Source organism: Staurois parvus, unplaced genomic scaffold (genome assembly GCF_062004578.1).
Source record: "Staurois parvus isolate SC_StPar_1 unplaced genomic scaffold, SC_StPar_1.0 ptg001239l, whole genome shotgun sequence".
In the NCBI taxonomy this organism is placed as follows: Eukaryota; Metazoa; Chordata; class Amphibia; order Anura; family Ranidae; genus Staurois; species Staurois parvus.
This window is the reverse complement of record NW_028319035.1, coordinates 446855-473934: the sequence shown is the minus strand read 5'-3', so window position 1 is coordinate 473934 and position 27080 is coordinate 446855. Positions and strand designations below refer to the sequence as shown.

Below are 27080 nucleotides of genomic sequence, written 5' to 3'. Positions count from 1 at the left end.
TTACACATCACCAAAAACATTTTATTTAAAACACACAATAAATTCTTCTTTTTGGCAAACCTCCTGCCCTCCAAATCAATGGCTTGGCTTGGTGGCAATGGCTTTGATGGGCATATTGCAAACAATAGTGAGGGGAAAAAAATCTTATTATAAAAGGAGAGCAGAGACATGATACAGGTACCGTCAGCATATTCTCAGAATAGTAAAATATTTGCCTAAAGCAGATGTAAGACGAACATTTTTGGGCACGTGGTAGTCCTCAGTCTTTTCCAACCTCCATAGACATGGGGGTCTCACATTTCTGGGAATTTAAATAAGTAACTTTAAAAAATATAAAATTGGGGCTAATCTATTGGTGGTAACAGTTTGGGCTACAGACATGAGATGGTGGTTGAAGGTCACAACTGCTGCGTGACCATTCCTTGGAAAGATCATGACATAGACATGTAGAATGATTCGGCTGAACACGCCTGTTTAATATTTGAACAAACATTGATCGGACACCATTGTAAAGTTTAACCTACATGTTCATTCCAGGTCTGTATTTAAAAAGTGTTGAATCCACCAGATCAGCATCCTCGTTATAGTAACTCCTCCATGAAGGTCTCCTTGAAGGTCGGCTGTCCATGGATTATTGGTAGAGACTCCAGTTTGGCTCACAGATCCAGGGTTCTATCCAATATCTACGGTTAACTTTTCTACCAGGCTGAAATCATGCAGGAACACGTAATGGGTGGTTCCTATGGCTATTTTTCTAAAATTCTCCTGCAAGTTGTCTAGAGTCTCCTCAATAACTCTCTTCAGGTCACACCAAGTGTCCCTGTCCCCCATAAGGTGTTTCATAGGTTGCAAGTGATGTCATGTCAGGTTCATCGTAGACTCTGGTTGGCTCCTGGAACCCTTCCCATGGTGCCTCTCTTCTTTGACTAGCCTGTTGGATTGGGGTGAAAAAGACAGGAGACCCAGAATCAGTTGCCATGCTTACTTGAATATGTGTTTGTTGATTTTTTTTTTAGATCAAGGAACTAACCATAGCTTCAGGCCATCTTGACCTGGAAGATGGGGAGTAAACTCCTTGCACCTCCTCATACTCGTGGACATCAGGGTCTCCATACCAGTCCTCATATCCAGCCTCTAGAACAACGGCAGGACAAGCAAATGTGACAGTATCACAAATCTGGTTGGATGCTATGAGTCTTTGGTCTCAGTTATGATCAACGCGGGTATCAAGAAGATCTCCACTAAATAAACTATTTATACCTTCATAGCAGGGGCGGACTGACAACTCATGGGGCCCCCGGGCAATAGGGGATCATGGGGCTGCTGTGTCCTCGCCCACACTCAAACCACACTCAAAAAAGCCTATGAAAGGTACCAGGGGCATTTCATGGGGCCCCTTACTGACCCTGGGCCCCAATGGTCAGTCCGCCCCTGCTTCATAGACTAATATATGCTAACCAAGTTGCAGAAAACAATTGCTCAGTCCAAGTCAGAGCTTCCTGTTCTGAGGACAACCAATCCCCATATTGGGCACCATATAAACTGGAAGAGATAAGGAATCTCCATATTGGGGTCACAGATGGAAATAAATTATGAAAAAAATTTAATTTTTTCTTGACTCTATTCTAAACTAGAGTGGGTGGAGAATGGAAAGCGCATGGAAGAGCTAGCACCTCTGATGATTTTAAGGTCCTTTTGTGTCCCAGCTGGAGAGAAGACCAGGAAATGAGGGGAGGGATCTCTAAAAAGAACAGACACCAATAAAACTCTTTATCAGTAGAATAGAAAAAGATGAGAACTTCTTTTGAGGTTTTGCAGTCTATGTACCTTCTGGAAATTTTCAGTTACTTCCTGCATGGGCGACAATGTCACCCAACAAGACCTCAGACTGCAGTAAAAAAAAAATGAAGGTTCTTACCCTTCGGGCAACTCACAACTCAAAATGATTGATATTTACAACTAGAATCTGTAACTGACCTGATATCTAAAGCATTCCTCTAAGAAATAATCATCTCCTTGTTAACCTGAGTTAGTGATCTTACTCACCTGTCCAGTCCTGGAGCCGGGGATCCCCTCTCTCGGCGCTCTCATAGTGAGGGGAGAGGGATGGCTGGTAGTCCCGTGTAGGATAGTAGTAGAGTCCAGTTTCTGATGAACTGTCCTGAAGATGACCATGAACACCAGGTCAGTAAACTCTTCAATAACCTCCCTTTCCCTTCTTCCCCTACAGTCCATCTCACCTGGTACACACTGGACCCGGTTTCAGAGCCACTGTCTATCAGCAAGGTCTTCTTGGCATGAGTGTTAATCAGTTCTCCATCTCCGTACTCATTGAGGGCGCCTTTGGGCGTACTACACAACAATTAAGTGTTCATTATATAGTTACATAGTGGAAAAAAGTCCATCCAGTTCAACCAACATTAAAAAAAAAAACAACACACCCAAATAGATAACCTACATATACAATATCCAATACACCCTGTTGATCCAGTTGATTATAGTAGAACCATCATTGAAGGAAGCATGTCCTGAGAAATAGATGAGCACCATGTTGACTCAATGACTTCAGTCAAGTGACTGCAGACATGTCAGAAAGATATCAGAACTCCAAATCTGAATCTTTGTTCCAGGCCCATGACTCAGAAGGTATTGAAGCCATTGGATCAGTATGAGAGCAAGTCAACTAATTGCGCTACCCCTTCAGGAGCCACTGAGTTTGATTGGGTCCCCCCTAAGCTCTGCATGGCCACATTTTCCACATCTTTCCACACAAAGTCAGTAACACAGTCCTTGAGCTGGTTTTTAGTTGTTTTTATTAAGGGGTTAACAACTTGGATGGGGTCTAGGGGTAAATGGGATGCCCAAGGAACTGCAAACTTGAGGACAAACTTCTTAGCAAACTGTACTAAAAAATCTGGATCAGGAAAAATAGCATTGTCTCTTTAAGGAGCACTGAAGTCCCCTTGATGTACCTCCTCAGACCCCGGATGAATAGATAGATAAGCAATTATAACGTGTAATGTAAGCATGACGGAGAAGGGGGAGAATACAGCTCAGTACTAGGGATCAAATGTTGACCAGTTAGTAACACCATGGCCAACCAATAGAATGGGGGTAGAGGTTTTGAACTCCAAAAAATATTTTTGGGAAATTATATTGACATAGATGCCCGAGTATAAAGAATGTACTAGAAAGCTGCTTCTTCGTAAAGTTGATATTAATTGGTCACCCAATCACATTACAAAACACAGTCAAGGCATTTCATGGGGCTACGTTGGCCACTTCCTCAAGATGGTGCATGAGATACTCAGTAGTATGGGTCTATTGTTGATATTTATTGGTCATCCAATCACATTAAAAGACGTGGTCAACAAGATTTGTGGGCTTCACTGGCCACCTCATGATGGTGTATGAGACACTGAGTAGTATGGGTCTATTGTTGACCAACAAATGACACCAACGTCAGAAAATAGAGTGTGGATAGAAGTTTTGAAGCCCCAAAAACATTTTTTAGGAAAAGATATTGGCATAGATGCCCGAGTATAAAGAATTTACTAGAAAGCTGCTTCTTTGTAAAGTTGATATTTATTGGTCACCCAATCACATTACAAAACACGGTCAAGGCATATTATGGGGCTACGTTGGCCACTTCCTCAAGATGGTGTATGAGCCACTCAGTAGTATGGGTCTATTGTTGACCAGTGAGTGACACCAAGGTCAGCCAACAGAATGTGGGTAGAGGTTCTGAAGCCCCAAAAACATTTTTGGGAAATGATATTGCAAGTATAAAGAATATGCTAGAAAGCTATTTCTTCGTAAAGTTGATATTTAGTGGTCATCCAATCACATTAAAAAATGCGGTCAACATGATTCATGAGCTTCACTGGCCACTTCCTCATGATGGTGTATGAGACATCCAGAAGTATGGGTCTATTGTTGACCAACAAATGACACCAACGTCAGAAAACAGAGTGTGGGTAGAGGTTTTGAAGCCCCAAAAACATTTTTAGGAAATGATATTGGCAGAGACTCCCAAGTATAAAGAATGTACTAGAAAGCTGCTTCTTCGTAAAGTTGATATCTATCGGTCACCCAATCACATTACAAAACACAATCAAGGCGTTTCATGGGGCTACGTTGGCCACTTCCTCAAGATGGTGCATGAGACACTCAGTAGTATGGCACTATTGTTGACCAGTGAGTGACACCAAGGTCAGCCAATAGAATGTGGGTAGAGGTTTTGAAGCCCCAAAAACATTTTTTGGGAAATGATATTGGCATATACAGTATGCTCAAGTATAAAGAATGTACTAGAAAGCTGCTTCTTCATAAAGTTGATATTTATTGGTCATCCAATCACAATACAAAACACAGACAAGGAGTTTCATGGGGCTACGTTGGCCACTTCTTCATGATGATGCATGAGACACTCAGTAGTATAGATCTATTGTTGATATTTATTGGTCATCCAATCACATTAAAAGATGCGGTCAACAAGATTTGTGGGCTTCACTGGCCACTTCCTCATGATGGTGTATGAGGCACTCAGTAGTATGGTCTATTGTTGACCAATGAGCGACACCAAGGTCAGCCAATAGAATGTGGGTAGAGGTTTTGAAGCCTTAAAAACATTTTTGGGAAATTATATTGGCAGAGATGCACAGGTATAAAGATTGTACTAGAAAGCTGCTTCTTCGTAAAGTTGATATTTATTGGCCACCCAAACCACGGTCAAGGCATCAAGGCTACGTTGACCACTTCCTCAAGATGTTGCATGTGGTATGGGTCTATTGTTGACCAGTGAGTGACACCAAGGTCAGCCAATAGAATGTGGGTAGAGGTTTTGAAGCCCCAAAAATATTTTTGGGGAAATTATATTGGCAGAGACTCCCAAGTACCGTATTTTTCGCCGTATAAGACGCACTTTTTCTTCCCCAAAACTAGGGGGGGAAAGTTGTTGCGTCTTATACGACGAATAGAGAGAGAATCCGTGAGGCGCGGCCACGGCCGTAGGAAAGGCCGCGGCTTTGGCCTATCTCTGGAGCGGTCGGCCATCTTGGTACACCCAGCAGTGCGCGCTGACGTCATCACCCCCTCTGCTCGTGGATCAGCAATGGGCAAACTACGGGGCGGACAGGATGTAGGCGGGGCAGCGTGACGAACTCCTCTCCTCTCACAGTCCGCCCTGAAGACCGGAACGGCGCGGGAACACAGCGAGAGGAACGCGCGGAGCAAAGGTAAGTGAATTGACACAATATGGGGGATGAATTACTATGGAGGATGAATTACTATATGGGGGATTAATTACTATGGGGGATGAATTACTATGGGGGATGAATTACTATATGGGGGATGAATTACTATATGGGGGATGAATTACTATGGGGGATGAATTACTATAGGGGGGATGAATTACTATATGGGGGATGAATTACTATGGGGGATGAATTACTATGGGGGATGAATTACTATGGGAGATGAATTACTATATGGGGGATGAATTACTATATGGGGGATGAATTACTATGGGGGATGAATTACTATGGGGGATGAATTACTATATGGGGGATGAATTACTATATGGGGGATGAATTACTATGGGAGATGAATTACTATGGGGGATGAATTACTATATGGGGGGATGAATTACTATGGGGGATGAATTACTATGGGGGATGAATTACTATATGGGGGATGAATTACTATATGGGGGATGAATTACTATGGGGGATGAATTACTATAGGGGGGATGAATTACTATATGGGGGATGAATTACTATATGGGGGATGAATTACTATAGGGGGGATGAATTACTATAGGGGGGATGAATTACTATATGGGGGATGAATTACTATATGGGGGATGAATTACTATATGTATTGGGTTCAGAATCTTTTTTTTCTAGATTTTCCTCCTTTAAAATTGGGTGCATCTTATATTCCGGAGCGTCTTATATGGCGAAAAATACGGTATAAAGAATGTACTAGAAAGCTGCTTCTTCATAAAGTTGATATTTATTGGTCATCCAATCACATTACAAAACACAGTCAAGGCGTTTCATGGGGCTACGCTGGCCACTTCCTCAAGATGGTGCATGAGACACTCAGTAGTATGGGTCTATTGTTGATATTTATTGGTCATCCAATCACATTAAAAAATGCGGTCAACAAGATTCATGAGCTTCACTGGCCACTTCCTCATGATGGTGTATGAGATACTTAGTAGTAGGGGTGCTGACCAGTGAGTGACACCAAGGCCAGCCAATCAAGTGTGGGAATGCTCTTCGGGTTCTATGCTAGGAATCATATATAGTAACATATATAAGGGAATTAGGGGATAAGGCTTTATATTAGAAGTCTTACTGACAAGCACACAGAAGCCAGCCAGAATGATGAGGGGTGGAGGAACGTACATGCTACCTGTGCATTCTGTGTTTATTCCTCTCACACAGAGAGCTCAGTATAAGAACACAACACACACTGGGAGCATATTGTTGAACCCTAAATACAAATTTCAGCCACAACTCTTGACCTTACCTATCATCTTTCTTTACAGCATCTCCTGTGAAGGAAACAAGGCGAGAATGTTAGAGTTAGAGTCATTGAGTTCATGACATAATGTGACCACTATATATGAAAAAACGGGAAAGTCGTTTGTCTGAAAAATATTAATAAAGCTGTTAACAAACACAAAAAAAAACAAAAGCATCAGAATACATTACAGGAGGCGCATCTCCTGATGTATGTTGGGCACCTGTGTTCAGGCATCTACCTTCTTTTGTTCTCAACCTGTGTCTTCTCACCAAACAGCAGACAAGACCTGCATTGGATATGATAAGCAGAGCTCCGCCTCCTCCCATGGCAGCAAACAAATATGGCGTCCATGCAAAGGCACCTGGGAAATGGAAGAAAAATTCCCATTTGTGACCCCCTCAAGTAGACCTTTAGGCAATTAAAAAATAGTCCTTAACCACTTCCAGTCCGGACACTTTCCCCCCCTTCCAGTCCGGACACTTTCCCCCCCTTCCAGTCCGGACACTTTCCCCCCCTTCCAGTCCAGACACTTTCCCCCCCTTCCAGTCCGGACACTTTCCCCCCCTTCCAGTCCGGACACTTTCCCCCCCTTCCAGTCCGGACACTTTCCCCCCCTTCCAGTCTGGACACATTCACCCCCTTCCAGTCCGGACACTTTCCCCCCCTTCCAATCTGGACACTTTCACGCCCTTCCAGTCCGGACACTTTTACCCCCCTTCCAGTCTGGACACTTTCCCCCCCTTCCAGTTCGGACACTTTCACCCCCTTCCAGTCCAGGCCAACTTTCAGCTTTCAGCGCTATCACACTTTGAATGACAATTGCGCGGTCATGCAACACTGGACCCATATGAATTTTTTAGCATTTTTTTGAGACAGATAAAGTTTTATTTTGGTAGTATTTATTCACCGCTGGGATTTTTTTTTTTTTTTTTTGCTATATAAATGAAAAGTCCAAAAATTTTGAAAAAAGTGTTTTTCTTATAAAATTTTGCAAATAAATAATATTTCATCATAAATCTTGGTCAAAATTAATTTTGTTATCTTTTTACTAAACAAAAATAACCCAAATTAGTTTATAACCAAAAATTATAATTTTTAAACATTTTTTTTAACATTTTTATTTTTTTTTTATGTTATTATTTGTTTTTGTTTTTTTTACATACTGTCATCCTAGCAGTAGTGTCACCATGGTGACACTGTACTACTTGTGGGGGGTGATGAAGAATTTTTTTTTTTTTTTAACACTGATTGCTTTTACACCCATAAAGGCTGTAAAAGCAATCATTTCTCCTTCTCTCTGACTGCATTCCTGCAGCCATTGAGAACTACTGTGTGAGCTGTGATTGGTCACAAGTAGACCTTTAGGCAATTAAAAAATAGTCCTTAACCACTTCCAGTCCGGACACTTTCCCCCCCTTCCAGTCCGGACACTTTCCCCCCCTTCCAGTCCGGACACTTTCCCCCCCTTCCAGTCCGGACACTTTCACCCCCTTCCAGTCCGGACACTTTCACCCCCTTCCAGTCCGGACACTTTCCCCCCCTTCCAGTCCGGACACTTTCACCCCCTTCCAGTCCGGACACTTTCACCCCCTTCCAGTCCGGACACTTTCACCCCCTTCCAGTCCAGACACTTTCACCCCTTCCAGTCCGGACACTTTCACCCCCTTCCAGTCCGGACACTTTCCCCCCCTTCCAGTCTGGACAGTTTCACCCCCTTCCAGTCCGGACACTTTCCCCCCCTTCCAGTCCGGACACTTTCCCCCCCTTCCAGTCCGGACACTTTCCCCCCTTCCAGTCCGGACACTTTCCCCCCCTTCCAGTCCGGACACTTTCCCCCTCTTCCAGTCCGGACACTTTCACCCCTTCCAGTCCGGACACTTTCCCCCCCTTCCAGTCCGGACACTTTCCCCCTCTTCCAGTCCGGACACTTTCACCCCTTCCAGTCCGGACACTTTCCCCCTCTTCCAGTCCGGACACTTTCCCCCCTTCCAGTCTGGACACTTTCCCCCCCCCTTCCAGTCCGGACACTTTCACCCCCTTCCAGTCCGGACACTTTCACCCCCTTCCAGTCCGGACACTTTCACCCGTTCCAGTCCAGACACTTTCCCTCCCTTCCAGTCCGGACACTTTCACCCCCTTCCAGTCCAGACACTTTCACCCCCTTCTAGTACGGACACTTTCACCCCCTTCCAGTCCGGACACTTTCACCCCCTTCCAGTCCGGACACATTCCCCCCCTTCCAGTCCGGACACTTTCACCCCCTTCCAGTCCGGACACTTTCACCCCTTCCAGTCCAGACACTTTCCCTCCCTTCCAGTCCGGACACTTTCACCCCCTTCCAGTCCAGACACTTTCACCCCCTTCTAGTACGGACACTTTCACCCCCTTCCAGTCCGGACACTTTCACCCCCTTCCAGTCCGGACACATTCCCCCCCTTCCAGTCCGGACACTTTCACCCCCTTCCAGTCCGGACACTTTCCCCCCCCTTCCAGTCCGGACACTTTCCCCCCCTTCCAGTCCGGACACTTTCACCCCCTTCCAGTCCGGACACTTTCACCCCCTTCCAGTCCGGACACTTTCCCCCCCTTCCAGTCTGGACACTTTCACCCCCTTCCTGTCCGGACACTTTCACCCCCTTCCAGTCTGGACACTTTCCCCCCTTCCAGTCCGGACACTTTCCCCCCCTTCCAGTTCGGACACTTTCACCCCCTTCCAGTCCAGGCCAACTTTCAGCTTTCAGCGCTATCACACTTTGAATGACAATTGCGCGGTCATGCAACACTTTACCCATATGAATTTTTTAGCATTTATTTGAGACAGATAAAGTTTTATTTTGGTAGTATTTATTCACCGCTGGGATTTTTTTTTTTTTTTTTTGCTATATAAATGAAAAGTCCAAAAATTTTGAAAAAAGTGTTTTTCTTATAAAATTTTGCAAATAAATAATATTTCATCATAAATCTTGGTCAAAATTAATTTTGTTATCTTTTTACTAAACAAAAATAACCCAAATTAGTTTATAACCAAAAATTATAATTTTTAAACATTTTTTTTAACATTTTTTTTTTTTTTTATATTATTATTTGTTTTTGTTTTTTTTACATACTGTCATCCTAGCAGTACAGTGTCACCATGGTGACACTGTACTACTTGTGGGGGGTGATGAAGAATTTTTTTTTTTTTTTAACACTGATTGCTTTTACACCCATAAAGGCTGTAAAAGCAATCATTTCTCCTTCTCTCTGACTGCATTCCTGCAGCCATTGAGAACTACTGTGTGAGCTGTGATTGGTCACAGCTTGTCATATGGTACAAGGCTGTTGTGAATAGCCCTGTTTGGAGGCTGTCGGTTTTGGTTCATGAAAGAGGGGAAGCAATGGCACAGGATCTGCATAATTGTAAGGAATCTCAAGGATAAGTTTGTTACAAATTATTTCGCTGGTAAATCAGATTAGATATCACTGTTTTAACTCCTTTCGAGCTGTTTGGCAGGAGCAGGGGTGGACTGACCATTTGGAAACTCGGGCGCTGCCCGAGGGCCCGGGGTCAGTAGGGGACCCATGAGATGCCCCTGGTACCTTTTTCATAGGATGTTTTGAGTTTGGGCAAGGACACAGGGGCCCCATGATCCCCTATTGCCCGGGGGCCCCATGAGTTGTCAGTCCGCCCCTGGGCAGGAGTTTCTATTTTCAGAGTCAGTGGCCCTAAACCTCATTAAGCTTGGTCTCTGTCCATCCCAGGGTCACATGAGGTCGCCAATCCTATCTTGGTCTCTTACCTGCCTGTGGTGCAGCCGGTGTTGGCTCTGGTTTCGGGGTCTCCGGTTGGAGGTCCTCTGAAAGAAGAATAACACAAACCCTCTTTATTGTTTAATTAGTCAGAAATCTTTTCATTTTATATTTGCGATGAAAGCCTAACTATCAAACCTTTTTTTTAAAAATGGCCATCTCAAAATACAGCTCCTCAGGGGTGTGGCTTAGTGGTCGGAAAGGATTATGAAATTGAGAAATTGAAATTGTGAGAGGTGATATATCAGGTCATTAAGTAACAGACTGAGTGATTTGGTAAAGAAAAGACCAAGAACACTGTCCAAGCAATAGTGTCTGTGCAGAGAACCTTTTAACATGAAGTCATTCACCCGCCGGCCATGAAAGAAAGAGTCCAGACAGCTAATGAATCATCTAGAAGGGGAATAACATAGACCCCAGTTGTAACGGAACCAACCCCAGACTTCACTTGGGTATTTCCGTTAGACTCCCGCTTCCCCATCCGAACACCGACAACAGACACCACAGCCGACCATACAAGACTAGAAGACACCAATCTTGAAGTAATCCAGAAAGTAGACTAGTTTATTTCAACACAGATACAAGATATATACACTCAGGGGACAGTCTCCCCAACCTGCATAATGACACAGGGCGGGGCAATCTACATTTAGTAACAAGAGACACACAGGTATTCAAACTTCACACCAGCAGACAGTCCCATCAGGAGGGAGGGCTGCTGGAGACCCCCCCCCCCACTAAGCTAATACACATAAACAGCAGCACAGTGGCTAAATGGTTAGCACTTCCGCCTGGCAATACCAGGGTCGTTGGTTTGAATCCCAGCCATGGCGCCTCCTGCCTGGAGTTTGCAAGTTCTCCCTGTGCCTGCGTGGGTTTCCTCCGGGTACTCCGGTTTCCTTCCACACTCCAAAGACATGCTGGTAGGTTAATTGGATGCTGTCTAAATTGGCCCTTGTATATGAATGTGAGTTAGGGACCTTAGATTGTACACCCCTTGAGGGTTAGGGACTGATTTGAATGTACAATATACAGTGGGGCAAAAAAGTATTTAGTCACCACCAATTGTGCAACTTCTCCCACTTACAAAGATGAGAGAGGCCTGTAATTGGCATCATAGGTAGAACTCAACTTTGAGAGACAAAATGAGAAAACAAATCCAGACAATCACATTGGCTGATCTGGAAATAATTTATTTGCAAATTATGGTGGAAAATAAGTATTTGGTGAATATGAAAAGTTCATGTCAATACTTTGTTATATATCCTTTGTTGGCAATGACAGAGGTCAGACGTTTCCTGGAAGTCTTCACAAGGTTGGCACACACTGTTGCTGGTATGTTGGCCCATCCTCCATGCAGATCTCCTCTAGAGCAGTGATGTTTTGGAGCTGTCGCTGGGCAACACGGACTTTCAACTCCCTCCAAAGGTTTTCTATGGGGTTGAGATCTGGAGACTGGCTAGGCCGCTCCAGGACCTTGAAATGCTTCTTACGAAGCCACTCCTTCATTGCCCGGGTGGTATGTTTGGGATCATTGTCATGTTGGAAGACCCAGCCACGTTTCATCTTCAATGCCCTTGCTGATGGAAGGAGGTTTGCACTCAAAATCTCACGATACATGGCCCCATTCATTCTGTCCTGTACATGGATCAGTCGTCCTGGTCCCTTTGTGGAGAAACAGCCACAAACCATGATGTTGCCACCCCCATGCTTCACAGTAGGCTTGGTGTTCTTTGGATGCAACTCAGCATTCTCTCTCCTCCAAACATGACGAGTTGTGTTTCTACCAAACAGTTGTATTTTGGTTTCATCTGACCATATGACATTCTCCCAATCCTCTTCTGGATCATGTACTGGCTTAAGCAGGGGGACACGTCTGGCACTGCAGGATCTGAGTCCCTGGAGGCATAGTGTGTTACTGATGGTAGCCTTTGTTACGTTGTTCCCAGCTCTCTGCAGGTCATTCACTAGGTCCCCCCGTGTGGTCCTGGGAGTTTTGCTCACCGTTCTTTTGATCATTTTGACCCCACGGGGTGAGATCTTGCGTGGAGCCCCAGATCGAGGGAGATTATCAGTGGTCTTGTATGTCTTCCATTTTCTAATTATTGCTCCCACAGTTGATTTGTTCACACCAAGCTGCTTGCCTATTGCAGATTCAGTCTTCCCAGCCTGGTGCAGGTCTACCATTTTGTTTCTGGTGTCCTTCGACAGCTCTTTGGTCTTCACCATAGTGGAGTTTGGAGTGTGACTGTTTGAGGTTGTGGACAGGTGTCTTTTATACTGATAACAAGTTCAAACAGGTGCCATTGATACAGGTAATGAGTGCAGGACAGAGGAGCCTCTTAAAGAAGAAGGTACAGGTCTGTGAGAGCCAGAAATCTTGCTTGTTTGTAGGTGACCAAATACTTATTTTCCACCATAATTTGCAAATAAATTCTTTCCAAATCAGCCAATGTGATTGTCTGGATTTTATTTCTCATTTTGTCTCTCACAGTTGAGGTCTCCCTATGATGCCAATTACAGGCCTCTCTCATCTTTTTAAGTGGGAGAACTTGCACAATTGGTGGCTGACTAAATACTTTTTTGCCCCACTGTATATGTAAAGCACAGCGTAAATTGACGGCGCTATATAAGTACCTGAAATACATAAATAAATAAACACATACATCCCATAATAGTTTGCTCCCAAGCCAGACAAACAATAGAACAATGGGATGCAGCCACATAACACAAAACAATCCACAACCCCCACCCCACCTATCTCCTAGACATGTCTACACAATATTAGGACAGATCACTCTGTACCCCTAACAGGCACAGGGTGACTTACACATAAGAGGGATATGGGGAGCTGAGACAGGGGTCTCCCCACCTCTCCAAAGTGAGCTGGGTTCCATGGGCCCCCCCACCCAAAGTGACTCCCGTCACACCAGTAATTGTTGATTTGGTCAGAAATCTTGTCTTCACTTGATAGCCTTTTTATCTGGCATGTCGAAGGTCAACGTTTAATCATCAAACCTTTTAGAAAATAACAGTCCTCTCAGAATATGTTTCCTTGGGGGTGTGACCTAGTGGTCAAGGAGGAGAATAAAATTGTGGTTGGCGATATATAAGGTCATTGAGTGACAGACTAGGCAACTGGGTCAAAATTTAAAAAAATAAGAAGAACACCTTCCAAGCAGGTCTTCCTGTAAGGAAGAGCAACATTTACCCTGAAGCCACTGGCTTTGACAACTTGGAACAACCAACGAAACATCTAGAAGGAGAATGGCACAGAACCTAGTAGTTGTTGATTTGGTCAGAAATCTTGTCTAAGCTTGGTAGCCCTTTCATTTTGTATCTTGAACTTCAAAGTTTAATTGTCAGACCTTTTCAACCATAACAAACCTCCCAGAATTACATCTCCTCGGGGGTGTGACATAGTGGTGAAGGAATAAATTGTAGGTGGCAATTTATCAGTTCATCAGGTGACTGCATGAGCGATTGGGTACAGAAAAACCAAGAACACCTTCCAAGTAGAGCTGCCTGTAGGGAAGAGAGCTATTCACCCTGAAGCCACTGGCTATGACTACTTAGGACAACTGACAAATCATTTGGAAGGAGAATAACACAGGCCCCAGTAATTGTTGATTTGATCGGTCATCTTGTCTGCACTGGACAGTCCTTTCATTCTGTAAATTGAAAGTCAAAATCGAATCATCAAACTTTTTTGAAAATAATAGTCCTCTCAGAATACATCTCCTTGGGGGTGTGACCCAGTGGTAAAGAAGGAGGATAAAATTGTGGGTGGGAATGTATTAGGGAATTAAGTGGCTAACTCAGCAATTGGGTAAAGAAAAAAACAAGAACACCTTCCAAGCAGATCTGTCTGTAGGGAAGAGCTCCACTGAACTTGAAGCCACTGGCTTTGACAACTTGGGACAACCAACAAATCATCTGTATGGATAGTAACATTCTTGGGGGCGTAACTTAGTGGCCAAGGCAGAGGATGACATTGTCATGGGCAATGTTTGAAGTCATGAAGTGGAAGATCAAGCAAAGACCCAACCAGGAACATCTTTCAAGCACTTCTACCTGTAAGGAAGACCACCATTTAGCCTGGGGCCAACCTGGGGTCTATGACAACAGCTAGCCAATCATCAAGTAAGTTTGTCGCATAGTGGTCTCCCTCCCAGGAAAAACTGCTTAGAAGGTACACCTTGGCTGTATGTTAACCCAACCTTCCAATAATGTGCCCAAGGCCAGTAAAGAGGACTAGCTATTTTTGAGCATGGATAACATTCAACATTTCAGTTGTCTAACTGGCAACATCACATGTTTGCTTTCCAAGATTGGAAAGCCAGTTTTGGAAAGCCAAAGTTTGACAGACTGTCAGTATAGAAATTTGTCCTAGAAAAGGAAAGCAGCATTGAAGACTTTTGTATTGCAACCCCCCCATAAGTAACCTTGTGTGGTGACGGTTATGACGGCACCTCCATCTGCGTAATCGCTGTCTCCCAACACGTTAATGGCGTTGACTGAGAAATTATAGGTGGTGCTGCCCTTTAGGCCTGTAATAGTGAATACCGTGGACTGGGGTGGGAAAACATCCACATACATGTAACTATCCACTCCGCTCCACCGATACCTAAAAAACAATTTTTAAACTATTAATTGAGTGGGGAAAAGGTGGTGTTTGTTCGTAGTTGACTTCTCTGTTGGGTAAGATGGCATTTATGTTCATCTGTGCCCTTCTTTGTAGTGGGACATTAAAAAGCATGTCAGTGACTTAAAGGGTTAGTCCACCCCAAAGTGATATTTCAGTTACAGATACAGTATAGTGAGATACACATTGTGCTGGCTTCTTATAGCTCTTTGGGACTCGTTCATTTAGATCTCCCTCTCTTGACTCTTCTCATGTCCTTCTCTTAGGTTAGTCTATTCCTGCCCAATCCCAGGTGCTCCAACTACTCCAGTGGATTCTCTATCGTATAATGTAGATATAAGGGGATAGGATGCCATCTTTATGTTAGTGCCATTGTAGATACGAAAAAAAAATCATCACTTGCCTTACTCGGAACTTCTGCTCCAGTCCACCATCAAACCCAACACCCCACCCCAAAGTGACAGAATTTTGTTTGAAGCTTAGGACTTTCAAGTCAGATGGAGGGTCTGGTCGACCTAGATAATCAGAACAGAAAAGCAAAATGTAAAGCTAGCGTTCATCAGTGTGTCTCCGTGCTTTTCTATGAAATACAGGAAGATTATGGCTGGTAGAAGGGGCCAGCAGGGGGCTGTCAGTAGCTTTCTGAAAATACCACAGCCCCCAGCTCAATACTTTCTTCCAAGGGCCCTCAGCCCTAAGAGAGACACCTGTCATAAAGGAGACTATCCCACCATCTTTGAAAGGTCAACCTTCTCAGCAACTCTGAGGAACACTTGCCAAATTCAATATTTGTTTGGTTTTTTTTGGTTAGACACCTAGAAATTACATTTTTTACACATTAATGTTTTAGTCTGTTAGGTATGTGATAGTGCTGGACTGATAAGGTTGGTAATACAAAAAATATACAGTGGCTGGCTCTTGGAAGGAGTTATGCCCATATCAAAGTGCCTTGATAGGTGGATGTCCATCTAGAAGAGTGGGTGTTCCTAGACAGGCTGCATTTGCATGTAGACTACACTAAGTAACACCCAAACGTGATGCTGTGCCTCCATGATTGAAAGAACTGAAATCCAATTAATGAAATGGGCGGGCCAAGGACAGTCAGATTGGGGAGGGAAGAGCTAGAATTAAACAAATTTAAAGCCTAAATATTTTCATTCATCTTCATAGAGACCATCCACCATGCTGCAAGGTCTCTGAGAGCAGTCATACCTAGCAATAAATCATATGCAATCATACACATGCATCATATGTAGGAACACAATTTTGCATTATACGGCTTTGGATTTGGCCTTACTAGTGCTGACGAGATGGATAGAGAAGGTGTCCAATCCCAGAGTGTTGGTCGCTGTGCATGTGAAGATGGCGTAGTCATGGACCGCACTGACGTTTGCGATGATCAGTGTGCTGGTGTGAACCCATTGCTCATGTAACGTCTGGACCGAATACCTAAGAGAGACACCTGTCATAAAAGAGACTATCCCACCATCATTGAAAGGTCAACTTTCTCAGCAAATCTGAGGAACACTTGCCAAATTCAATATTTGTTTGTTTTTTTTGGCTAGACACCTAGAAATTACATTTTTTACACATTAATTTTTAAGTCTGGTAGGTATGTGATAGTGCTGGACTGATGAGGTTGGTAATACAAAAAATATACAGTATAGAATGTTCTCCTTGAAGGAGATAGATGCATAGTGAATGTATGGACCTTCATCCATGGTGAAGGTACAGACCTTGGATCTATGATGAAGGTATGGGCCATGGATCCATGATGAAGGTACGGACCTTGGATCTATGATGAAGGTATGGGCCATGGATCCATGGTGAAGGTACGGACCTAGGATCTATGATGAAGGTATGGACCATGGATCCATGGTGAAGGTATGGACCTTGGGTCCATGGTAAAGAAACAGACCTTGGATCCATAGTGAAGGTACAGACCTTGGATCCATGGTGAAGGTACAGACCTTGGATCCACGGTGAAGGTACAGACCTTTGATCCATAATGAAGGTACAGACCTTGGATCCTTGGTGAAGGTACGGACCTTGGATCCACGGTGAAGTTACAGACCTTAGATCCATAGTGAAGGTACGGACCTTGGATCCACGGTGAAGGTACAGACTAGAGATGAGCGAAGTATTCAAAAATTCGATTCGACTGATTCGGCGAATTCGTAGAAAAATTTCGATTCGAGTCGAATATATTCGCTGTGAATTTAACTTAAAAAAGGGTGTTTCTAGGCTTCAGAGAGACTTAATATTAGTGCTGAACACTGTACCTTTAATTTAAATGCCCTTGGAGTCTGCTGGGGAAGAGAAATAATACTGTCAGGCAGTATGACATGCAGATGAGTGCCGTCGATCTTAGAATCACCGCACACTTCACTCATTTGGGCAGTCACGGGGCCAAAACCAGAGTGTGGAGCCACAGTGTGGCGGTGGAGGCAGCAGCAATGGGAGGCCATACAGCACCCTATGACAAAAATGGAAACCACCAGCAGTGTGAGGAGACCTGAAAGTGGCACATGGCAGAGTGTGGCGATAGAGACAGCAGCAATGGGAGGCCGTACAGGGACCCATGACACACTCTGGACCTGGCAGCAGCATGAGGAGGCGGTACAGGGGCCCATGGCAGATTACGGGCCTGGCAGCAGCATGAGGAGTCGGTACGGGGGCCCATGGCAGATTACAGGCCTGGCAGCAGCAATGGGAGGCCGTACAGGGACCCATGACACAATCTGGACCTGGCAGCAGCATGGGGAGGCGGTACAGGGGCCCATGACAGATTACGGGCCTGGCAGCAGCATTTGGAGTCGGTACGGGGGCCCATGACACACTCTGGACCTGGCAGCAGCATGAGGAGGCGGTACAGGGGCGCATGACAGATTACGAGCCTGGCAGCAGCAACTTGGACAGGAGGACGTTCAGTTTCTGCACCGTCTGGTGCGTGCTCGCAAACTGTTGTCTCTTGGAAACGGATTCCAAGAAAGACTGCTGACGGAATCCGTGAAGAGGAGTAGCAGGAGAAGGAGCATCTGAACGAGCGGAATATGCCAACAAGCGACAACAGGGGCCCATGGCAGATTAGGGGCCTGGCAGCAGCTATGGGAGGCCCGTAATCTGCCAGCACCCTATGACAAAAAATGGAACCCACCAGCAGTGTGAGGAGACCTGAAAGTGGCACATGGCAGAGTGTGGCGATGGAGACAGCAGCAATGGGAGGCCGTACAGGGACCCATGACAGACTCTGGACCTGGCAGCAGCATGAGGAGGCGGTATAGGGGCCCATGGCAGATTAGGGGCCTGGCAGCAGCTATGGGAGGCCCGTAATCTGCCAGCACCCTATGACAAAAAATGGAATACACCAGCAGTGTGAGGATACCTGAAAGTGGCACATGGCAGAGTGTGGCGATGGAGACAGCAGCAATGGGAGGCCGTACAGGGACCCATGAGAGACTCTGGACTTGGCAGCAGCATGAGGAGGCGGTATAGGGGCCCATGGCAGATTAGGGGCCTGGCAGCAGCTATGGGAGGCCCGTAATCTGCCAGCACCCTATGACAAAAAATGGAACACACCAGCAGTGTGAGGAGACCTGAAAGTGGCACATGTTTGGGGCATGATTCATGGCGGATTTAGTCAGTTGTGTCAGGAACTGGTGGTTTGAAATCCAGACTAATCCACGCCTGATTCATTTTCACAAACGTCAGTCTCTCCACACTTTGGGTGGACAGTCGTGTCCTCCGCGGAGTTGCAATACCTCCTGCCGCACTAAACACGCGCTCCGATGCCACGCTACTGGCCGGGCATGACAGCCTTTCAAGGGCAAATTCAGCTAGTTGGGGCCAAAGGTCAAGTTTCGTTGCCCAGTAGTCAAGGGGATTGTCTACCTCGGTTGGCAGGGTGCTGTCCAAGTAGGCCTAAGCCTGTTCTTTGAGGTCCTGCTCCAGGTCCACCTGATGCTGCTGCTGCTGCTGCGGCTGGTTAGTAGTTTCCTCACTGCGCTGGTGAAGAAAGCTACTCATCATCGACTGCAGACTGAGGCAGCCGCTGCTGGTGGAGCTGCCACTGCTCCTACCACCCCACCCCTCCCCTGCTGCCATGGCAGCGGAACGCGAGCGCACAGGGCCCACAGTGTCTGAGGATGGACGTTGGCGCAGACAGGCAGAGACCAGCTGACTACATAGGTGGTTTTTATAGTACGTTATTTTGGCCTCCCTCTCAGCAGGTGTGAAAAAGGCCACCATTTTTGAACGGTAGCGAGGGTCCAACAAGGTGGACAGCCAAAAGTCATCCCTCTGTCTGATGGTTATTATTCGGCTGTCGCTACGCAAGCAAGCGAGCATGCTATGGGCCATTTGTGCCAAGGAATGCGAGGGACTCCCTGCCTCCATCTCCACAGCATACTGCCACGGTGCGTCTGGGTCCTCTGTCTCCTCCTCCTCCTCCTCCTCTACCAGATGCTCCTGCTCCTCCACTCCTGTCCGCTGAGTGGAAAAACCACCCATTTCACTCAATAATTCCTGAGCACCAATGTCCTCCTCTACCTCCTCCTCTTCTTCCTGTCCTGCCCCCACAGGGGTCATGTGGCGTTGAGATCTGTGCGCCACGTCTACCGCACCCTGACCAGCCATTGTTAACAGCATTTGTTCCAGGACGTGCAACAGAGGAATGACGTCGTTCATCCCATAGTCCTGCCGACTCACGAATAGCGTGGCCTCCTCAAAGGGCCTGAGCAAGCGCAGGTGTCACGCATGAGCTGCCAATGGCTGACATCTAAGTTACACAGGGAGTACCTTTATCCGCTTTTAACATCAGGAAATCGGTGATGGCCTTTCGCTGTTCGTAAAGGCGGTCTAACATATGTAGGGTTGAATTCCACCTTGTTGCAACGTCACAGCATGAGGAGTCGGTACGGGGGCCCATGGCAGATTACGTACCTGGCAGCAGCAATGGGAGGCCCGTAATCTGCCAGCACCCTATGTCAAAAAATTCAACACACCAGCAGTGTGAGGAGACCTGAAAGTGGCACATGGCAGAGTGTGGCTATGGAGACAGCAGCAATGGGAGGCCGTACAGGGACCCATGACACACTCTGGACTTGGCAGCAGCATGAGGAGGCGGTATAGGGGCCCATGGCAGATTAGGGGCCTGGCAGCAGCAATGGGAGGCCCGTAATCTGCCAGCACCCTATGTCAAAAAATTCTACACACCAGCAGTGTGAGGAGACCTGAAAGTGGCACATGGCAGAGTGTGGTGATGGAGACAGCAGCAATGGGAGGCCGTACAGGGACCCATGAGAGACTCTGGACCTGGCAGCAGCATGAGGAGGCGGTATATAGGGGCCTATGGCAGATTAGGGGCCTGGCAGCAGCTATGGGAGGCCCGTAATCTGCCAGCACCCTATGTCAAAAAATTCTACACACCAGCAGTGTGTGAGACCTGAAAGTGGCACATGGCAGAGTGTGGCGATGGAGACAGCAGCAATGGGAGGCCGTACAGGGACCCATGAGAGACTCTGGACCTGGCAGCAGCATGAGGAAGCGGTATATAGGGGCCTATGGCAGATTAGGGGCCTGGCAGCAGCAATGGGAGGCCCGTAATCTGCCAACACCCTATGTCAAAAAATTCTACACACCAGCAGTGTGTGAGGAGACCTGAAAGTGGCACATGGCAGAGTGTGGCGATGGAGACAGCAGCAATGGGAGGCCGTACAGGGACCCATGAGAGACTCTGGACCTGGCAGCAGCATGAGGAAGCGGTATATAGGGGCCTATGGCAGATTAGGGGCCTGGCAGCAGCAATGGGAGGCCCGTAATCTGCCAACACCCTATGTCAAAAAATTCTACACACCAGCAGTGTGTGAGGAGACCTGAAAGTGGCACATGGCAGAGTGTGGCGATGGAGACAGCAGCAATGGGAGGCCGTACAGGGACCCATGACAGACTCTGGACCTGGCAGCAGCATGAGGAGGCGGTATATAGGGGCCTATGGCAGATTAGGGGCCTGGCAGCAGCTATGGGAGGCCGGTAATCTGCCAGCACCCTATGTCAAAAAATTCTACACACCAGCAGTGTGTGAGACCTGAAAGTGGCACATGGCAGAGTGTGGCGATGGAGACAGCAGCAATGGGAGGCCGTACAGGGACCCATGAGAGACTCTGGACCTGGCAGCAGCATGAGGAAGCGGTATATAGGGGCCTATGGCAGATTAGGGGCCTGGCAGCAGCAATGGGAGGCCAGTAATCTGCCAACACCCTATGTCAAAAAATTCTACACACCAGCAGTGTGTGAGGAGACCTGAAAGTGGCACATGGCAGAGTGTGGCGATGGAGACAGCAGCAATGGGAGGCCGTACAGGGACCCATGAGAGACTCTGGACCTGGCAGCAGCATGAGGAAGCGGTATATAGGGGCCTATGGCAGATTAGGGGCCTGGCAGCAGCAATGGGAGGCCCGTAATCTGCCAACACCCTATGTCAAAAAATTCTACACACCAGCAGTGTGTGAGGAGACCTGAAAGTGGCACATGGCAGAGTGTGGCGATGGAGACAGCAGCAATGGGAGGCCGTACAGGGACCCATGACAGACTCTGGACCTGGCAGCAGCATGAGGAGGCGGTATATAGGGGCCTATGGCAGATTAGGGGCCTGGCAGCAGCTATGGGAGGCCCGTAATCTGCCAGCACCCTATGTCAAAAAATTCTACACACCAGCAGTGTGTGAGACCTGAAAGTGGCACATGGCAGAGTGTGGCGATGGAGACAGCAGCAATGGGAGGCCGTACAGGGACCCATGAGAGACTCTGGACCTGGCAGCAGCATGAGGAGGCGGTATATAGGGGCCTATGGCAGATTAGGGGCCTGGCAGCAGCTATGGGAGGCCCGTAATCTGCCAGCACCCTATGTCAAAAAATTCAACACACCAGCAGTGTGTGAGGAGACCTGAAAGTGGCACATGGCAGAGTGTGGCGATGGAGACAGCAGCAATGGGAGGCCGTACAGGGACCCATGAGAGACTCTGGACCTGGCAGCAGCATGAGGAGGCGGTATATAGGGGCCTATGGCAGATTAGGGGCCTGGCAGCAGCTATAGGAGGCCCATAATCTGCCAGCACCCTATGTCAAAAAATTCAACACACCAGCAGTGTGAGGAGACCTGAAAGTGGCACATGGCATGAGACACTGTGGACCTGGCAGCAGCATGAGGAGGCGGTATATAGGGGCCCATGGCAGATTAGGGGCCTGGCAGCAGCTATGGGAGGCCCATAATCTGCCAGCACCCTATGTCAAAAAATTCTACACACCAGCAGTGTGTGAGGAGACCTGAAAGTGGCACATGGCAGAGTGTGGCGATGGAGACAGCAGCAATGGGAGGCCGTACAGGGACCCATGAGAGACTCTGGACCTGGCAGCAGCATGAGGAAGCGGTATATAGGGGCCTATGGCAGATTAGGGGCCTGGCAGCAGCAATGGGAGGCCCGTAATCTGCCAACACCCTATGTCAAAAAATTCTACACACCAGCAGTGTGTGAGGAGACCTGAAAGTGGCACATGGCAGAGTGTGGCGATGGAGACAGCAGCAATGGGAGGCCGTACAGGGACCCATGACAGACTCTGGACCTGGCAGCAGCATGAGGAGGTGGTATATAGGGGCCTATGGCAGATTAGGGGCCTGGCAGCAGCTATGGGAGGCCCGTAATCTGCCAGCACCCTATGTCAAAAAATTCTACACACCAGCAGTGTGTGAGACCTGAAAGTGGCACATGGCAGAGTGTGGCGATGGAGACAGCAGCAATGGGAGGCCGTACAGGGACCCATGAGAGACTCTGGACCTGGCAGCAGCATGAGGAAGCGGTATATAGGGGCCTATGGCAGATTAGGGGCCTGGCAGCAGCAATGGGAGGCCCGTAATCTGCCAACACCCTATGTCAAAAAATTCTACACACCAGCAGTGTGTGAGGAGACCTGAAAGTGGCACATGGCATGAGACACTGTGGACCTGGCAGCAGCATGAGGAGGCGGTATATAGGGGCCCATGGCAGATTAGGGGCCTGGCAGCAGCTATGGGAGGCCCATAATCTGCCAGCACCCTATGTCAAAAAATTCTACACACCAGCAGTGTGTGAGGAGACCTGAAAGTGGCACATGGCAGAGTGTGGCGATGGAGACAGCAGCAATGGGAGGCCGTACAGGGACCCATGAGAGACTCTGGACCTGGCAGCAGCATGAGGAAGCGGTATATAGGGGCCTATGGCAGATTAGGGGCCTGGCAGCAGCAATGGGAGGCCCGTAATCTGCCAACACCCTATGTCAAAAAATTCTACACACCAGCAGTGTGTGAGGAGACCTGAAAGTGGCACATGGCAGAGTGTGGCGATGGAGACAGCAGCAATGGGAGGCCGTACAGGGACCCATGACAGACTCTGGACCTGGCAGCAGCATGAGGAGGCGGTATATAGGGGCCTATGGCAGATTAGGGGCCTGGCAGCAGCTATGGGAGGCCCGTAATCTGCCAGCACCCTATGTCAAAAAATTCTACACACCAGCAGTGTGTGAGACCTGAAAGTGGCACATGGCAGAGTGTGGCGATGGAGACAGCAGCAATGGGAGGCCGTACAGGGACCCATGAGAGACTCTGGACCTGGCAGCAGCATGAGGAAGCGGTATATAGGGGCCTATGGCAGATTAGGGGCCTGGCAGCAGCAATGGGAGGCCCGTAATCTGCCAACACCCTATGTCAAAAAATTCTACACATCAGCAGTGTGTGAGGAGACCTGAAAGTGGCACATGGCAGAGTGTGGCGATGGAGACAGCAGCAATGGGAGGCCGTACAGGGACCCATGAGAGACTCTGGACCTGGCAGCAGCATGAGGAAGCGGTATATAGGGGCCTATGGCAGATTAGGGGCCTGGCAGCAGCTATGGGAGGCCCGTAATCTGCCAGCACCCTATGTCAAAAAATTCAACACACCAGCAGTGTGTGAGGAGACCTGAAAGTGGCACATGGCAGAGTGTGGCGATGGAGACAGCAGCAATGGGAGGCCGTACAGGGACCCATGAGAGACTCTGGACCTGGCAGCAGCATGAGGAAGCGGTATATAGGGGCCTATGGCAGATTAGGGGCCTGGCAGCAGCTATAGGAGGCCCATAATCTGCCAGCACCCTATGTCAAAAAATTCAACACACCAGCAGTATGAGGAGACCTGAAAGTGGCACATGGCATGAGACACTGTGGACCTGGCAGCAGCATGAGGAGGCGGTATATAGGGGCCCATGGCAGATTAGGGGCCTGGCAGCAGCAATGGGAGGCCCGTAATCTGCCAACACCCTATGTCAAAAAATTCTACACACCAGCAGTGTGTGAGGAGACCTGAAAGTGGCACATGGCAGAGTGTGGCGATGGAGACAGCAGCAATGGGAGGCCGTACAGGGACCCATGACAGACTCTGGACCTGGCAGCAGCATGAGGAGGCGGTATATAGGGGCCTATGGCAGATTAGGGGCCTGGCAGCAGCAATGGGAGGCCCGTAATCTGCCAACACCCTATGTCAAAAAATTCTACACACCAGCAGTGTGTGAGGAGACCTGAAAGTGGCACATGGCAGAGTGTGGCGATGGAGACAGCAGCAATGGGAGGCCGTACAGGGACCCATGACAGACTCTGGACCTGGCAGCAGCATGAGGAGGCGGTATATAGGGGCCTATGGCAGATTAGGGGCCTGGCAGCAGCTATGGGAGGCCCGTAATCTGCCAGCACCCTATGTCAAAAAATTCTACACACCAGCAGTGTGTGAGACCTGAAAGTGGCACATGGCAGAGTGTGGCGATGGAGACAGCAGCAATGGGAGGCCGTACAGGGACCCATGAGAGACTCTGGACCTGGCAGCAGCATGAGGAAGCGGTATATAGGGGCCTATGGCAGATTAGGGGCCTGGCAGCAGCAATGGGAGGCCCGTAATCTGCCAACACCCTATGTCAAAAAATTCTACACACCAGCAGTGTGTGAGGAGACCTGAAAGTGGCACATGGCAGAGTGTGGCGATGGAGACAGCAGCAATGGGAGGCCGTACAGGGACCCATGAGAGACTCTGGACCTGGCAGCAGCATGAGGAAGCGGTATATAGGGGCCTATGGCAGATTAGGGGCCTGGCAGCAGCAATGGGAGGCCCGTAATCTGCCAACACCCTATGTCAAAAAATTCTACACACCAGCAGTGTGTGAGGAGACCTGAAAGTGGCACATGGCAGAGTGTGGCGATGGAGACAGCAGCAATGGGAGGCCGTACAGGGACCCATGAGAGACTCTGGACCTGGCAGCAGCATGAGGAGGCGGTATATAGGGGCCCATGGCAGATTAGGGGCCTGGCAGCAGCTATGGGAGGCCCGTAATCTGCCAGCACCCTATGTCAAAAAATTCTACACACCAGCAGTGTGTGAGGAGACCTCAAAGTGGCACATGTTTGAGGCATGATTCATGGCGGATTTAGTCAGTTGTGTCAGGAACTGGTGGTTTGAAATCCAGACTAATCCACGCCTGATTCATTTTCACAAACGTGAGTCTCTCCACACTTTGGGTGGACAGTCGTGTCCTCCGCAGAGTTACAATACCTCCTGCCGCACTAAACACGCGCTCCGATGCCACGCTACTGGCCGGGCATGACAGCCTTTCAAGGGCAAATTCAGCTAGTTGGGGCCAAAGGTCAAGTTTCGTTGCCCAGTAGTCAAGGGGATTGTCTACCTCGGTTGGCAGGGTGCTGTCCAAGTAGGCCCAAGCCTGTTGTTTGAGGTCCTGCTCCAGGTCCACCTGATGCTGCTGCTGCTGCTGCGGCTGGTTAGTAGTTTCCTCACTGCGCTGGTGAAGAAAGCTACTCATCATCGACTGCAGACTGAGGCAGCCGCTGCTGGTGGAGCTGCCACTGCTCCTACCACCCCACCCCTCCCCTGCTGCCATGGCAGCGGAACGCGAGCGCACAGGGCCCACAGTGTCTGAGGATGGACGTTGGCGCACAAAGGCAGAGACCAACTGACTACATAGGTGGTTTTTATAGTACGTTATTTTGGCCTCCCTCTCAGCAGGTGTGAAAAAGGCCACCATTTTGGAACGGTAGCGAGGGTCCAACAAGGTGGACAGCCAAAAGTCATCCCTCTGTCTGATGGTTATTATTCGGCTGTCGCTACGCAAGCAACCGAGCATGCTATGGGCCATTTGTGCCAAGGAATGCGAGGGACTCCCTGCCTCCATCTCCACAGCATACTGCCACGGTGCGTCTGGGTCCTCTGTCTCCTCCTCCTCCTCCTCTACCAGATGCTCCTGCTCCTCCACTCCTGTCCGCTGAGTGGAAAAACCACCCATTTCACTCAATAATTCCTGAGCACAAATGTCCTCCTCTACCTCCTCCTCTTCTTCCTGTCCTGCCCCCACAGGGGTCATGTGGCGTTGAGATCTGTGCGCCACGTCTACCGCACCCTGACCAGCCATTGTTAACAGCATTTGTTCAAGGACGTGCAACAGAGGAATGACGTCGTTCATCCCATAGTCCTGCCGACTCACGAATAGCGTGGCCTCCTCAAAGGGCCTGAGCAAGCGGCAGGTGTCACGCATGAGCTGCCAATGGCTGACATCGAAGTTACACAGGGGAGTACCTTTATCCGCTTGTAACATCAGGAAATCGGTGATGGCCTTTCGCTGTTCGTAAAGGCGGTCTAACATGTGTAGGGTTGAATTCCACCTTGTTGCAACGTCGCAGATCAGGCGATGCTGTGGAATTCCGTTCTGCCGCTGCAGCTCAAGGAGGGTGTGCTTTGCGGTGTAGGAATGGCTGAAATGCATGCAAAGTTTACGTGACATTTTAAGGATGTCTTGCAGTGGGATGGTGGATTTTAAGAACCGCTTGACAACCAGATTGAACACGTGAGCCATGCATGGCGCATGGCACAACCTTCCTTGACGCAGAGCAGACACCATGTTCTTTCCGTTGTCGGTCAACATGGTTCCGATTTTCAGTTTGCGCGGAGACAGCCATCTGTCGATTTCTCTGTTCATTACACTCAGAAGTTCCTCCCCTGTGTGACTACGTTCGCCAAGGCATACCAGGTGCAGAACAGCGTGACACCG

General features: G+C 48.1%; 1 protein-coding gene across 1 annotated transcript in view; it reads right to left on the bottom strand.

The window, feature by feature from the left end:
• Positions 1 to 450: 450 nt before the first annotated feature.
• Positions 451 to 27080, bottom strand: part of NPHS1 (NPHS1 adhesion molecule, nephrin) — a 77647-nt gene continuing 51017 nt past the window's right edge. The window contains exons 21-30 of the mRNA XM_089660405.1: positions 16266 to 16417; positions 15372 to 15483; positions 14769 to 14950; positions 10314 to 10370; positions 6773 to 6895; positions 6538 to 6562; positions 2241 to 2352; positions 2047 to 2161; positions 1031 to 1134; positions 451 to 931 (exon numbers count right to left, since the gene is read on the bottom strand). Of these exons, the coding sequence (XP_089516531.1) occupies positions 806 to 931; positions 1031 to 1134; positions 2047 to 2161; positions 2241 to 2352; positions 6538 to 6562; positions 6773 to 6895; positions 10314 to 10370; positions 14769 to 14950; positions 15372 to 15483; positions 16266 to 16417 (1108 nt within the window). The 3' untranslated portion in view covers positions 451 to 805. The remainder of the gene's footprint in view (positions 932 to 1030; positions 1135 to 2046; positions 2162 to 2240; positions 2353 to 6537; positions 6563 to 6772; positions 6896 to 10313; positions 10371 to 14768; positions 14951 to 15371; positions 15484 to 16265; positions 16418 to 27080) is intronic.